This window comes from Barbus barbus (genome assembly GCF_936440315.1).
Source record: "Barbus barbus genome assembly, chromosome: 9".
Classification (NCBI taxonomy): Eukaryota; Metazoa; Chordata; class Actinopteri; order Cypriniformes; family Cyprinidae; genus Barbus; species Barbus barbus.
The window spans coordinates 746,701-762,482 of NC_136737.1; the positions used below are offsets into that span (position 1 = coordinate 746,701).

Genomic DNA, 15,782 nt, shown 5'->3' on the forward strand with positions numbered 1-15,782 from the left:
ACGAAGCACAGCTAGCGCGTGTTCTTCAGCCGACACTCACCGGGGCCGTTCCAGGCTGTGACCTCGATCATCATCCCAAAGAAGAGCTTGCCTTTGGACACGCTGAGGGCCTTCTCCTGGTCCTCCTGCTGTCGGAAGAACACCAGGCCGTAACGCTCCTCTGACGCACCGTGGATCTGCACCGACGTCACCTTACCGTACTTCTTAAACTCATGAAAGAGCCCGTCTTTCAAACTCGTATCTGAGGAGAGTAAAGCACAGACGCTTCAGCATTCAGAAAGTGACTTCTGAGACACACTGCCTCAAAATCTCTTACAGACGTCTGATTTAAATGATTAACACGTTACATTAAGATCATAAAAAGGCCTTAGAAATTGTCAGAAATCCAATCACATATGTTTGGAGATGAAAAACATCCCTGATATTTTTATGAGTGGAATTACAGGGTCAGTTCCGCCCAAAATTCACTGTGTCATTATTTACTTTGCTCATTTGTTGCTGTGATCTAAATCTAATGTCTTGAGAAGCATGTTTACAGTTTGATATCTGAAGTAGTATGATTGAAATTGGTGGAAATGTACACACATTTGTTCCCTTCAAGTTCAAATGATTCAGTCTCCTCGAATACAGATATTTGGAAAAACGTGAAAATTTGACACGTAGGCTTTTCGGGGTCTATTGAGAACGCACGTCACGCCTGTGTTCATCAGCTTGCACCGGCTACCAAGAGCTGCTCACATTAAATTCAAGACATTAATGTTTGCCTACAGAACCACCTCTGGCTCTGCTCCCCTTTACCTGAATTCATTACTTCAGACACATGTGCCTCTAGAAGCTTGCGTTCTGCAAGTGAACGATGCTTTATTCATCCTAAAGAGGCACAAAATCACCTTCACAGACGTCTTACATTAAATGTTCCCTTCTGCCCAACTCAATCCCAGCAGCTGAATCCTTAGCTATCTTCCAGAACCTCTTCCATCTTTACTTGACCCTCTAACTCTAGCACTCTATTCTAATTCTGTTTTATCTATTTGTTGACTTGACCTTCTAACACTTGCTCTATTCGTTTTCTAACTGTTTTTTCTTAAGCAGTTTTCCTTTTAATCTTTCGATTAATAAAAAGGCCTGTACTACTAGCTTTCGAGAGCGCCCCCTGGCCTTTGAGTGGAGCAGTATTTACTACTGATCACAGAACCATGCTTCACTGACAAGATGTGCTTGATCGAATAACCTTTGTAGCTTCATTATGAATCAATGCATATTAATGTTTTAGTTTTACATTTATGCAGTTTCTGTATTGTTTCTTACTTGAATGCTACTGTTAAATACATCTAATGTAAGCCTGCCTGAAGGTTAAAGCATTTGTTTTTTAATTGTGACATTGCTTTATGTAATAAACCTTGCTGGTCACATTCAGAAGTTGTAGTGATGCTTTCTTTTCCAAGAAAGAATGTGAAACGTACATAGGCTATATATTTTTTAGGTTTCATATATATAATTTAAATTGATTTCACAAATTTAGGCAATATCATATCGCATTATTTAACAAGGTATCGCATTTTTCTTCAATATCGCACAGCCCTAGTATTTACACACCCTCATGTCGTTCCAAAACCCATAAGAAAGTTCATCTTTGGAACAAAAATGAAGATATTTTACATGAAATATTCTTCCATCCCGCCAGTGAAAATGTTTGCTCAAAACTCTGACACTTCAAAACATCTGTGAAGAGATCTGTAAGAGATGGGTTGTTTTTGTGGTACGCTCAACGGACGAGCATTTAGGGACTGAAAGTCTGAGGGGAACACATTCAAGCAAAACATATTCAAGGTTGCAACTGGTGCAAAATAACATCACTATCTCCTGAGAAAGAACAACGTGTTTAGGTCTTGGTTACATCTCGATGTTGATACGTACTGGGTGTAGAATTCTGGCACAATACACTTATTGCGAAACCTCAGAGACGTTGCTGAGTTTTCATCTTTTGGTGACTAAAACAAGTGCACCCAACTGGGAGGGGGACCGAGTCTGGCCAACTTGCTTTCTCTCTCTCTTGGAGGGTTGTCCTTAACCAGCACCTAATTGTTTAGTATAAATAAAGGGGTTTCTTTCAAAAACAGTGGACGCTCAGCCGTGGGATAAGTGCACGTCGCCCAGCATTTCTCAGACAGGTGTTGGTCTTCCACTGTGACTGAAACGAGCTCCCCAGTCTTTTGAAGAGTGAAGATGATGGCACAGTTCTGAGGCTGTATATTGGTTATAATACTTTGCTGGGGGTTTTAGTTTTAGTGTATGCTCAAGTTACTGTATTATTCATTTACGAATATTATCATTTATCCATTCACTCATGATCATTCTTGTATTATGCACTGGCTTATGATTATCTTTCTTGAATGTGTTTATGATTTATCAACTTTTTGCATTTACTTATGACCAGTATCAGTATTATTGATATCAGCTGTGTATCAACAATAAACAGTTGTAATTGCTTGATTAGTATGGTGTACGGACCTTTTTATTGACACCTCTTGCCGAATTAGCACCTCACTGATCTCACATTAGTTTTGAAAACCAAAACAGAAACCATACTAAAACAAGATCATCCAATAAATCTGAATGGAGCAGTTTAATCCATGTCTTTTGAAGAGATTCAATCTCTTTATACGATGAACAGATTTAAGTCAGGCTTTTTCTCACAAATAAACATTGATCAGTGAACAAACAGCTCATCTGTTCTTGCTTGATGCACGGGAACCTCTATAAACAAGCATGCTTGAGCTTCCGTAACCAAATGTTAGGTGACCGATGTTTATGTGTTAATAAAGGCCTAAATTAAATCTGTATATACAAAACAATGGCGTCTCTTCAAAATACCACTGTATTCACATGGACTGTTTTTTGTTTTAATCACTTTATAACATTTTGAAGTTTTAGGCGACTTTCAATGGAGGGACAGAAATCTCAGATTTGATTAAAAAAATCTTAATGTGTTATGAAAAACAACATACAACATATAATTTTGGGCTGAACTACCCCTTTAAGGTCACCAAATAACCTACATAGGGATGTAACGATTACCGGTTTGACGATAAATCATGATACAATTGCCTACGGTTAGTATTACCGTTTCATATTTTAATTATCATTAAAACCGTATTCGATTACCGAGATTTGAACAGCTCACGATAAATAAATACTGTCCAGCATAAAGCACAGTTTTCAGTAACGGTCTCGCGTGCGGACAGCAGCAGAGTAGTTTCATTTTGAGTGAAAATAGGGGAGAGGGTGCTCACTGCTGAGCCAAATGGGAGGAGCTGGAGGTAATGTGTGGAGATAGACACCTAACCACACCCTAACCCTATCGCTAAACATAACTCCACCCATTAGTTCACACAGAGGTGGAGCTGGACATCCAGAGAAGGGGAGCTGGAGGCCATTTGGCTCTGCAGTGAGCAGTACTTCAAATAGGGCGGTTTTAAAAGACTGCTGAGGGAATTATGCAAATGAATTTATGAATGAATTAATTATATGAATGTACCTCTGAAGTTTCTGAATGTCTTCAGAAACGATTCGATGGCATTTTGTTTTCATCTTCGCTCCATGAAATACCTAAGTGTTCTTAATCGCAATACTGCTCTGTCCGCGGAGGTTACTGGAAACAGCTGTATTCAGCTTTTCCATAAGCGCCACCTAGTGTCAGAGAGTGGATTTACAGACACTTATATTTATATTCAGCTTGTGTGCAGTTTCTGTCTGGCCAAAAACGGATCGAATTTGCATGTCCTGCGGGAAATTTTGACCGGTTGATGAAAAACAAGCTTATGGGGATTCTACACATTTAAACATTTCAGATAAGTTATCTAGAATTATTTTTGGAGCAGATAAAATACATTTAATCATTTATTAATCAATTATCATTTTGACGTAATCATTTTCTTTATTTAAAGGCTGAAATGTGAGGTTTACATTTTTTATGAAACTTTTTCAAAGCTTTATTCCTAAACCTACATGTCTAAATTTTTTAATTTTTCCAAATATCTGTGCATGAGGAGACTCTCAATCATTCAGACTCAAAGCAAACAAGCTTGTCTATGTTTCCACCAATTTCTATGAGGCTGGCCATCATAATTCTTCAGTTGTCAAACCAGTAATCATGCTTCCCATCACCAACAAATGAGCAAACTCTGAACAAAGCATCAATCATGCCTGACTGGTTTGTGGTGGATTGAGCTTCTGTTAAAGGCGACTGCCGCGAGCTGTAAGTGGTCACCTGTGGATCGTGTCGGGAGGTTCTGGACTCTGATGCCGAAGCTCCTCCTCGGCTCGTCGGAGTCCAGCGTGAGCACAGGAGGAGCCGGAGGAGCGTGTGTGGCGTGTGACTGCACTGAGCGCGCTCGCGATCCTTCACTGGAGCTGCTGTTCGAATCACTGCTGGAAGAAAACAAGAGAAGAATCCGCTTCAGAACAAACCCACTGTGGCAGAGACACCATGAACCAAAAACAGCCACTAACAGTGCACAACAAAACAACAACGACAATAGCGGAAAAAAACAGAACACACTAGGGCTGGCACGATACGCTAATCTACCAATTAAATACTACCCCGGTACTTGTGTGCCGAGTCAATATATATATTGCGATATTGAATTGAGTATTGCGATTATATATCTATTGCGATTCAACATTACAATTTATTTTGATTTATGTTTGCTTAAAGACTAGACAATGGAAACTAGTTGATTATACCCTTAAAAGAGTCTCTATATGAAGAATCATATTAACAAAAACAATGCATCCCATCTTTCTGAACTTTTATTTCAGGAGCATTTCAAACTTTCAAGTACCAAAACCCTGAACTTGCACATGAACATGAGTCAAATGTGCAACAAAATGATTAGAAAAAATACTTTCTGAAATAAAATAAAGTGCTCTGTTACTTTGCATACCGTCACGTTTAGTCATGTTTTCCTGGCAGTAGGGCTGGGTATCGAGTTCGATACTTTTTAGGCACCGACCGAATTGCCTCGAAACCACCGAGTATCGAAAAACGTCTTGTCGTTCGGTACCAAATTTTAGAAGGTCAAGTCAACAAATAGATAAAACAGAATTAGAATAGAGTGCTAGAGTTAGAGGGTCAAGTAAAGATGGAAGAGGTTCTGGAAGATAGCTAAGGATTCAGCTGCTGGGATTGAGTTGGGCAGAAGGGAACATTTAATGTAAGACGTCTGTGAAGGTGATTTTGTGCCTCTTTAGGATGAATAAAGCATCGTTCACTTGCAGAACGCAAGCTTCTAGAGGCACATATGTCTGAAGTAATGAATTCAGGTAAAGGGGAGCAGAGCCAGAGGTGGTTCTGTAGGCAAACATTAATGTCTTGAATTTAATGTGAGCAGCTCTTGGTAGCCGGTGCAAGCTGATGAACACAGGTGTGACGTGCGTTCTCAATAGACCTCAAAAAGCCTACGTGTCAAATTTTCACGTTTTTAAAGTATCTTTAAAAAAAAGAAAAACATTTTTGACCCCAAATTTTTGAATAGTTTATATTATAACAAAATCTCCATTTTGACTAAACACTGTTCTTCTTAACTTTTCTTTTTTTTTTTTATATCACAGGTCCAAAAAAATACAGTATATAAAAAAAAAAAATAAAGCAGTACAGCTGTTTCCAACTGTTAGAATGACTTCTAAAGGATCATGTGACTCTGAAAATACTGCTTTGCTTCACAGGAATTACATTTTAAAGTATATTAAAATACAAAGTTTTTTAAATTTCAATAATATTTCACAATATTATTTTTTGAAATAATGTTCAGTATTTTTTATCAAATAGACACAGCCTTGATGAGCATAAGAAACTTCTTTAAAAAACTTTATTGATCCAAACTTTTGAACTGCAGTGTATTGTTCAGTAAAACTTTTCTCTTTAACCTAAAATATACATCATTTAGTGACATCAAGGGTCAAATCAAATAGAAATAGCACATTAAAGTTAAAGTTTGTGTGCATGCTGTACAGGTCTGGTATAAAGAATGCTTTTGCTCAGGTGACCGAAATGTCGCCCAATAGAGCAAAGTTTTGCTCAGCAAATCTGCGGTTTATTTATAAAAACGGCGCCTATTTGAAAATGTGCTTGGCTGATTTCGGAGCCGTGAGCTCCAGGCGGTCACCGGGCGCTCGTGCTCATGTATCCCGCAGAGAGGAGTCTCTGTAGTGGATAAACATAAGATATAATTCATTTTGGGTAAATCTAACAGGTAATCTTTGGTCTATGGTACAGCTCCGGGTATCCACATACAGTGATGATGATTTTGTCCTCTATTGTTGTTTTGATTTCTGCCTCCGCTCGTAATCACGTCACTACTAGAGCAAGATCCTGATTGGTTAACGCGGGCGCGAATATCCGCCAAAGTTCAGATTTTTCAACTTGCGCAATTCATGCGAATCACGCGGTAACGCGCGTCAAAAACCCGAAACGTTCAATTCATGCGAATCTCGTCATTCGCGAGAAACGCGCGGCAGGATGTCTATTCTCGTCTTAGCATTGACTTAACATGTAAATCACTTGCGCTTAACGCTTCATTCGCGTCTGGTGTGAATGCACCATTAGACAGTTTTAAATGTTAAATGGTATAAGAAATAATTTTTCAAATTGCCTTAAATAGATTTTTAAAATTCTTGTAAATTCTTGAAAACCTTGTAAGAGTACCTGCCCGAAGGCCTACCAGGGATTTAGAAATTTTGCAAGCCCTGTGCAGCACAAAAGCAGTCATCAGTAACACAGGTATATCTGTAGCAATAGACAACAATACATTGTCCATCCATCCAAAATTATACATTTCTCTTTTATGACAAAAATCATTAGGATATTAAAATCATGTTCCATGAAGATATTTAGTAAATTTCCTACCGTAAATATATCAAAACTTCATTTTTGATTAGTAATATGCATTGCTAAGAACTTCATTTGAACAACTTTAAAGGAGATTTTCTCACTATTTAGATTTTTTTGCTCCCTCAGATTCCAGATAGTTGTATCTCAGACAAATATTGTCCTATCATAACAAACCATACATCAATGGAAAGATCATTTATTCAGCTTCAGATGATGTATAAATCTCAATTTCATAAAATTGACCCTTATGACTGGTTTTGTGCTCCAGGGTCACGTTTGTCAAAAGATATGCATCTAGTGAGATCCCGGTTTGAGTGAACGCTGGCGTGTCTGTCTGCCGCTGCTCCCGGGTTAATTCTTTTAAACATCATACCTATTTGGATCTACTTACACGTTTGAAGTTTTTGCCTGCTTTTCCTATCCTCAAAATATTCAAATAACTATTTTATGTGAGTTCTGGCGTTTGCGGTGGATGGACTAGTGAGGTTCGCGAGGCTTGACGCACGACGGCTCGGGATCTGCCGCTTTTGGCTGAATGCGGTGCCGCTGGACGCGGCGAGGTTCCACTCGTGACGGCCTGGATACTGCTCTCGGCTGGCTGGTGTGCCGCTGGGTGCGGTGAGGTTCGATTTCGTTGCGGCCCTGGATGCTGCTCTCGGCTGGCTGGTGTGCCGCTGGGTGCGGTGAGGCTCAAATCATGCCTAGACAGTGCTGAGTGAGGTATTTTGCAAGGATGAAGTCTTTCTTACTCACTGCTCTGGTATGGTGCACATGTGCTACTGCTTTTAGTTCTCCCTACCTTGTTGCTTCGGATGTTGATTATTATACCTGGGTAGTTATGACTCTTTTCTACTCATCCTTGGATTTGCATAAACTGAACTGTTCATACCCTCTTCCCACGGACATTTTTAAATCCTGTGCTTCCTTGGAAGTTCTGCGCCGTCCCCGATATGTCCACCGAGGATCTCGTCGCAGTATTTGTAAGGGTGCGCAGTTCGCCTCCAGTAACAGTATCCCAGTATTAATTTCTTCACGTCGTTCATCATCAAAGACGGAATCCCGGTCTGTTAATCCACTAAATCTCTGTTCAGTTAAGTTGTCATCGTCAAATGCTGTAAGTGCTGTAAATACTGTGCCACGGACGGTGAAGATGGCCTTGCTAAATGCGAGGTCTTTATCAAACAAGTCATTTATTTTAAATGACTTTTTCATTACAAAGTCGCTTGATTTTTTTATTTGTGACTGAGACATGGCTGCAACAGAATGATTTTTTATCTCTTGGTGAACTTGCTCCTCCGGACTGTGAATTTTTTAGCACTCCAAGGCATACTGGTCACGGTGGTGGTGTTGCTACCGTTTTTAAAAATCATTTTAAAAACAAAAAATTACACACTGATGTGTACTCCAGCTCTGAGGTACAGTTAATGAGAATTGATATAGGGGCCCTGTGTTGTGCGCACTCGTTTACAGGCCTCCAAAATACAACAAAGATTTTATTATTTTATTTTAAACAATTCTCAGTTTCTTGCTGATATCGTGTCTTGTTGTGATAGATTGTTGATTCTAGGAGATTTTAATATTCACCTCTGTTGTCCATCCAAACCCTTGGTGAAAGAGTTTTTACTCCTTATTGATTCCTTGAATCTGTCACAATTTGTGTCTAGCCCTACTCACAATTTGGGTCACACATTAGATTTAGTGCTGTCGTATGGCTTCTCAATAACAAATTTGAGACTGATTGATGCTGCCTTTTCAGATCATTTGCCAATTCTGTTTGAATGTGTCTGTGTTTCCACCACCCCTACTTGCTCTCAGTCTGTAAGCTACTCTCGTTTTATTCAGCCACTCACTGCCAGTTTATTTTCAGAGCACTATCTAGCAAACTTTGCAGATGCCGCCTCTTTCGACAAATTAAACACGGAAGAGATGTTGCAGGTTTTTACTAATTCCTGGTCCATTTCTATTGATTCTGTCGCTCCCCTTAAGCCAAGGAAAGCGAAGAGAAACAACATTTCTCAGCCTTGGTTAAATGCAAACACCTGTGCTCTCAGACAGGAGTGTCGTAAGGCAGAGCGAAAGTGGAAAAGGGACAAACTCCAAGTCTCATATCAGTGTTTAAGAGCGTGTTTAGCTAGTTATCAAAAAATCAGTCAAAGAGGCTAAGTTTGAATTCTTTTCTAAACTTATTACTGAAAATGTGAATCGACCGAGGATGCTGTTTAAGACTTTTGATCTGCTACTAAATCCCGTACCTGCCCCGTCTCTTGATCCATCTCTGGAGACCTGTGAAAACTTTTAAAAATATTTTGACAACAAAGTACTGGATATCAGAGCTTCTATTAAGCCATCGATATTTGATCCTCCATTGAGCTGTTCACCTACAGAGTTGTTAACCTGCTTTCACCTCATTTCCTCTGTACAGCTAGCTGGTATTGTTTCTAAGGTTAAATTGTCCACCTGTGAGTCTGATGTCATTCCAGCTCATCTATTTAAGGAAGTGTTTGCAACCTTGAGTCCGGCTGTAACAGCGATCATTAATAACTCTTTGGAAAGTGGAGTTGTACCTGCTAGTTTTAAACATGCTATAGTCCATCCTCTGCTAAAGAAACCTCATCTTGACCAATCTATTTTCAGTAATTTTAGGCCTATTTCCAAATTGCCTTTTATCTCAAAATTGTTAGAGAGAGCTGTCTACAGTCAGTTGGATTCCTACATTAGTATGTCCAAGGTCCTGGACACTTTCCAGTCGGGTTTTAGATCACTACACAGCACTGAGACTGCATTGTTGAAAGTCAGTAATGACCTTCTGCAAATTCTTGACACTGGTTCTCATGCGGTACTTGTTTTGTTGGATCTTAGTGCGGCGTTCGACACAATTGATCATAGTATTCTGCTACAGCGGCTGGAAAAGTGGGTAGGTATTCAGGGTACCGCTCTGCAGTGGTTGGCCTCTTATCTTAAAAATAGAACCTTCTCAGTGAATATTGGGAATTTTTCTTCTTCATCGGCTCCTTTGTTATGTGGCATGCCCCAAGGTTCCATCTTAGGCCCTCTTCTCTTTTCTCTATACATGCTTCCTTTGGGAGCCATTTTTAAGAAATATAAGATCTCTTACCACTGTTATGCTGACGATACACAGTTTTATCTTCCAGCAAAAACTGACAACAGTGGCTCTTTGGATGTGCTTGACGACTGTTTTGAGGAGATTAAAGGTTGGATGGCTGATAACTTTCTACAATTAAACGAAAGCAAAAGTGACATTTTGATTTTAGGTCACTCTAGATATTCATCTGATTTTAATTTAGGGTCCCTTTCCGCTAGTGTTCAACCCTATGTAAGAAATCTTGGGGTTACATTTGACTCGTTTCTTAAATTTGATAAACAAATTAGTACAGTGGTAAAGGGGAGCTTTTTCCATCTTAGATCCATTGCTAAATTGAAACAATTGTTGTCTCAAAGACTTGGAGACTGTAATACATGCTTTCGTGACATCTCGCTTGGACTACTGTAATTCCCTTTATTGGGGACTGCCTCAATCAGCGATTTCTCGCTTACAAACTGTCCAGAATGCTGCAGCGAGGCTTCTTACTGGAACAAGAAAGAGAGATCACATTTCTCCAATCCTAGCATCTTTACATTGGCTCCCTGTAAAGTTCAGAATCGATTTTAAAATAGCTGTTTATGTGTACAAGGCGCTAGCGGGCCTTGCACCAAAATATATCAGTGACCTTCTGATTGCTTATTCTGCTCAAAGAGCTCTTAGGTCCAGTAATCAGTTTCTTTTAACGGTCCCACGTTGTCGCTGTAAAACCAAGGGTGGCCGGGCTTTTTCAGCTGCAGCCCCGAAACTTTGGAATAGTCTGCCTGTAAATGTGAGACTCGCTCCTTCTCTAGCTAGTTTTAAGTCTGCTCTTAAATCTTATTTGTTCTCCCTGGCTTTTGAATAATGCCTGCTTAAGGCTCTGTTTTTTTTTTTTTTTTTATTATTATTGCTGTATTGTATTTGTATTTGTTGTACAGCACTTTGGTGCAACTCTGTTGCTTTTAAACGTGCTATAGAAATAAACTTTGACTTGACTTGACTAGTGTCTACTATACAAACACAAGCATGTTTTACTGATTTGATTATTAAATATGCTTTTCATCCTAGAATTATATAAATGATAAAACAGAACAATGAAAACAGATGAAAAATAAAATTTAGAGCACAATTATTGTTAAAATTGAAAAGCGTTACATTGTTCAAGTTTAAGGAATAATATTATTATTATTATTAATCTGAAATTGAAATAAAGCTGAAATAAATTTAGATAAATTTATTAAAGAGTAATGACAAAAGCACAAAATAAAATTATTAAAATTAAACTGAAGTTATAAGAATTGTAATATGTCATTAAATCTGAAATAAAACAAATATCAGATAAAAGCTAATTCAAAATATTAATAAATACTATTAATGTATAAGGAATGATGAAATACTGATTTTTAGTGTTATTTTTTACACAATAACTGATTATTATAATTTTGTTTCAAATATTTTGGACATAAATACAAAACTGCGTTGATAAGTCAGTTCAACAGATCATGTCACATATTTTGAGGTCGTTTATAGTTGTTTATACACTACCCAATACTGCATTCTTTACATAAATAATATTATTCGGTTAGCTAAATATCCTTTTTGATCATTCAACTTTTAACAAAATCCAGAAATAAAGAAAACAGTATATTATCCCAGGTTAAAAAAAAAAAAAAAAAAAAAAAAGTACACTTCCATAATGTACTTAAAGTGCTCTATTTTCACACACTAATTTTGTACTTAATATACTAAAAATGGTTCTTTAGTACTTAAGATAAACTTAAGATCATCTAAGTGTACTCAACTGTGCTATTTTGGGACACCGTTAGCTAAAATGCGCTTTTAATATACTATCTCTGCATTTTAAAAAATGCATAGTTACCACTTGTAGTACACTTGAACCCATCTTTCATATACCAGTACACTCAAGTGTATTACAAGTGGTGTCTAAATGCATTTTTTTAAATACAGAGATAGTTTATTAAAAGCGCATTTTAGTTCATATTCATGGTGTCCCAAAATAGCACAGTTGAGTACACTTAGTTGATAAAAGAGCAGCACTTTAAAGGGTTAATTCATTAATTACTCACCCTCATGTCGTTTCAAACCTGTAAGACCTTCGTTCATCTTCAGAGCACAGATTATGATATTTCTGATGAATCCAAGAGCTCTCTGAGGCTCAACAGACAGCAACACAACTGAAATGTTCCCAGGTCCAGAAACTTAGTAAGGACATTAGTAAAACAGTTCATGTGACATCAGTGGTTCAACTGCGAGAATACATTTTGTGTGCAAAGAAAACAAAAATAACTTCATTCTACAGTTCTTCTCCCCCGAGTTAGTGTCTGTCTTCTGTCGTTTTGGAGAGCATCACAATGCATAGGCACGCTTTACACTAATTCAGACTTTCTTTGAATTATGAGTTTACATCGAGTCATTCTGATTTTTTTCATAATTGACTTTATATCTTGCATTTCTGACTTTCTGCAATTATGATTTTTTTCGCAATTCTTACTGATTTTTTGCCATTCTGAGCGAGTCTGAAATTTTCATGTGCATTTTTCAATTTTTTCGTATTCGTCATCCTTTATAATGCATGCTACGGATGCGAAAACGCAGCAAAATCGAACCTGATCCGAATTTTATTCTGACAAACGAAAGTTTCAGAGGCAGTGTGTAAACGTGATTGACACAACGTGAGGTAGTATTTATTTTGTAAGGAGCGAAAATTTCGGACTCTGTGTGCAATGACCTTTAGCGTAAACAACGCTGAATACATTCTTGAATTCTTGGGTACAAAAATTATTAAATAAAATTCTCTCGGATTCCGTCAAGAACATCTTCATCGGTGTTACGAAGATGAACTTAAAGGTTTGGAACGACATGAGGATGAGTAATCAATCTGGGGTGAACTAACTCTTTAAATACATTATAGAAGTGCAATTTTATTTTAACCTGGAATAACAAAAAACTAAATATGGTTAAAAATGAGGGTACGATACCTGCCGCTGCCGGTGCTGCTGGTGCTGCTGACGGAGTCTGAGCTGGAAGACGGGCTGCGCGACCGCGGGCCCCGGTCGGGCGACACGGGCGCTCTCTTGGGCGAGTGGGCAGCTTTAGGGGTCTGTCCCGTGCTCCTCTGAGGCGACGGGTGCCGCGACTGCGAAGAGTGTGAGGACCGGCTCCGCCGATGGTGGTAGGTCCGGTCAGTGCGGCGGCCCCTGTCGTCTCTGTACGGGTCGCGCCGAGTCGAGCTGGAGATGGTGAAGGGGTCGCGAATCCGAGACTCGAAGTGCGACTCCGGCGTGTCGAAGCCTCCGCTGATAGCGCTGGCGGCCGGGCTGGAGCTGACCCCAGAGGCAAACATCGTACGATCACGGTAATACTCCGTGTTGTAGTGCCGCGGCCGGTCGAAGGAGCCGCCACGCTCATGGTGTCCGTACGGACTGTGATCGTACGCTCGCTCCCGGCTGTCCGAGCTGCTGCTGCGAGAGAGACAGAAAGAGACACGACAGAAAGGGAAACACACACACACTTAGAATCGGACCAGATCCATGGCAAACGCTAACACAGACACTCAAGTACGCCTCATCATCCAAAACCTAGCGGGCCAGGTTGGGGAGCCACTGAAATCACAAGCACGCGTCTGGTAGACTGATCTTCGCTGAGGCTCTAGCGCTTCTAAACGAATCATGCAGTGATTCGCTGAAGGTTTAACTGAACCATGCTGACTATCTGGCTCTGAACACTGGAGGGGAAATCAGACAGGAGAGCGGAAACACTCGGACAGAGGGGTTAACAATAGCACAAGGCTCTAGGGTTAGTAAAGAACAGGGATTAAGAGACAGGGTGCATGTCTAGGTTAGAGAAAGAAAGCACAGAGAGGCGTAAGGCAGGGCAATACCAACCTTTTCAGAGCAGTAACTGACCCTAAATATTCCCAATACAATATAGGAGGAATTTTGTGTGAGCCAAAAACAGCGATGGCGTAAGGGGAAAAAAAAAACCCGACGATACAGTCCCACTAAGCAAAAAGGTTCTTCGTCCAAAGAGGGTCGCGTCAGCGTCAAGCCATCCATCTCAAGGAGTACTTCAGGATAAACAGTCTAGAAAAAAGGAACATATTCCAAAAAGAATGTTCCAAAAGGAATAAACACTGGTGAAATAATCCGAACGACAAAAACATAGCTCGGTGGGACCAAAAAGAAAACAAAAATGTAATTCCAGCACATTATGCTTCCCAGAAGACTTCTACCGTACATCCACTGGAGATCAGGTAATCCAGCAAAGCCTTCATATCTACATCCAACATGAGTTTAGATCCGTGGGAATCTGACGTCTTCTGGTCTTCGAGGCTTCGTAAAAGTATCCAAGCGCGGGCGACACTAAGAATGACGTGCGGTGACAAGGAAGGATGGAGATGATGAACCCTGACACACTTACTCCTTGCTCCAGCGGCGCGCGACTCCGCTCCTAAATCCACGGTAGTGATACACATCCACGGCATGACAGACAGTTAGCACAATGACCAAATGGGTGATGGGATAGTCGTGCAAGGCAAATGAGAAAGGGACAATAAGCTTCGCGACCACTCATAACTACGTTCCGGCGGTTAAAAACCTGGCGTTTAATCCGTCATCGGCACGTACTTCCAGAGAGCGCTGTTCCAAGGCGGCGGGGATAATATCCGAGATTCTGCGAACGCCTAATATCCAAACTCACCCGTTACGTCTCGGCCAGCCATCGTAATATCCAAACCGCCCAGGATATTCTCCACGTGGGTAATATCCAACTCAGACGAGGGCTATGGCTCACACAGTAATCCCACACCAATCTAATCCACTCATTCTTACACGATAGACATGGATTAATAATTCCGTGTGCAGGAAGTCAGGCCTCAGAACGGAGAGGGATCCCTAGAATCTGGTCTATAGTGTTTAACCCAACCTCAACCCCTGTATCTGACACCACAGAGCCCCTGTAGTGCAGAGGGCGCCTGTGTCCACTTACCCGTCTAGTCTGCGTTCATAGCGCCCCTCTCTGGTGTGGAGAGACACCGGGGGACCGTACACCGGCCCCACGGCGCTCCTCGAGAACCCCGCAACCTCCCTTCCGTGACTGCTAGAGGGGGTGCCGTCCTCCAGACCCCGCACGGCGCTGGGCACTGAACCCGGCTCATTGTAATCGGTCCGAAGGTCCCTGTCCCCCATTTTGTTGACGGCGTTGTGCGCCTTCTGGGCGCTTTTGATGTCGACGAAATCCACAAAGGCAGCCACGCCGCCCTCGGAGCCACGCTTGCGCAGGACCTTGACGCTCTCCACCCGGCCATACCTGCCAAGAAGAAGAAAGCAGGCGCTATAAAGGTCATGTGATCGTCGGCCAACGTGAGAGGAATGCTGCATCCCAATTCGCATGCTATCCATCCTAAATACTATTCGAAAAATAGAACTAGTATGTCCCAACTCATAGTACATTGAAAAGATGGAAGTTTCCCGGATGGTCTACTACGTCCGGTTAGAATTGGAAATGCAGATTGATGCGCACTCTAACGGCTAATATTGCCCACAACACATTGCACGGTGAACAAGGATACGATTAGAACTACAAACACACATAAAAAGTGTTTAAAAACTACAAACATGGCGGTTATGCGAGACCAACGGACAGACAGAGAAAGGGGTTTGAGTGATAAATAATCAACGTCTAACCGGATTAAAAAAATGGACATCAGTAAATCTAATGATTTAGCTTATTCTGAACAGGACAATATTATGATTAAGGTGTTGACATGAGTTACTTTTAGAATATTCC

General features: G+C 40.5%; 1 protein-coding gene across 8 annotated transcripts in view; it reads right to left on the reverse strand.

Moving 5' to 3' along the window:
* The window catches only part of LOC306874450 (msx2-interacting protein-like), a 31,430-nt gene that overhangs the window by 14,359 nt on the left and 1,289 nt on the right, over window positions 1–15,782 (reverse strand). For 2 of the 8 annotated variants that reach the window (XM_079424504.1, XM_079424500.1), the window contains exons 2-5: window positions 14,982–15,302; window positions 12,974–13,456; window positions 4,271–4,431; window positions 41–241 (exon numbers count right to left, since the gene is read on the reverse strand). In XM_079424504.1, coding sequence (XP_079280630.1) covers window positions 41–241; window positions 4,271–4,431; window positions 12,974–13,456; window positions 14,982–15,302 — 1,166 coding nt within the window. Of the gene's footprint in view, window positions 1–40; window positions 242–4,270; window positions 4,432–12,973; window positions 13,457–13,879; window positions 14,004–14,981; window positions 15,303–15,782 lie in introns of those variants that run through there. The other 6 variants (XM_079424506.1, XM_079424501.1, XM_079424507.1 and 3 more) reach the window with 4 other exon arrangements.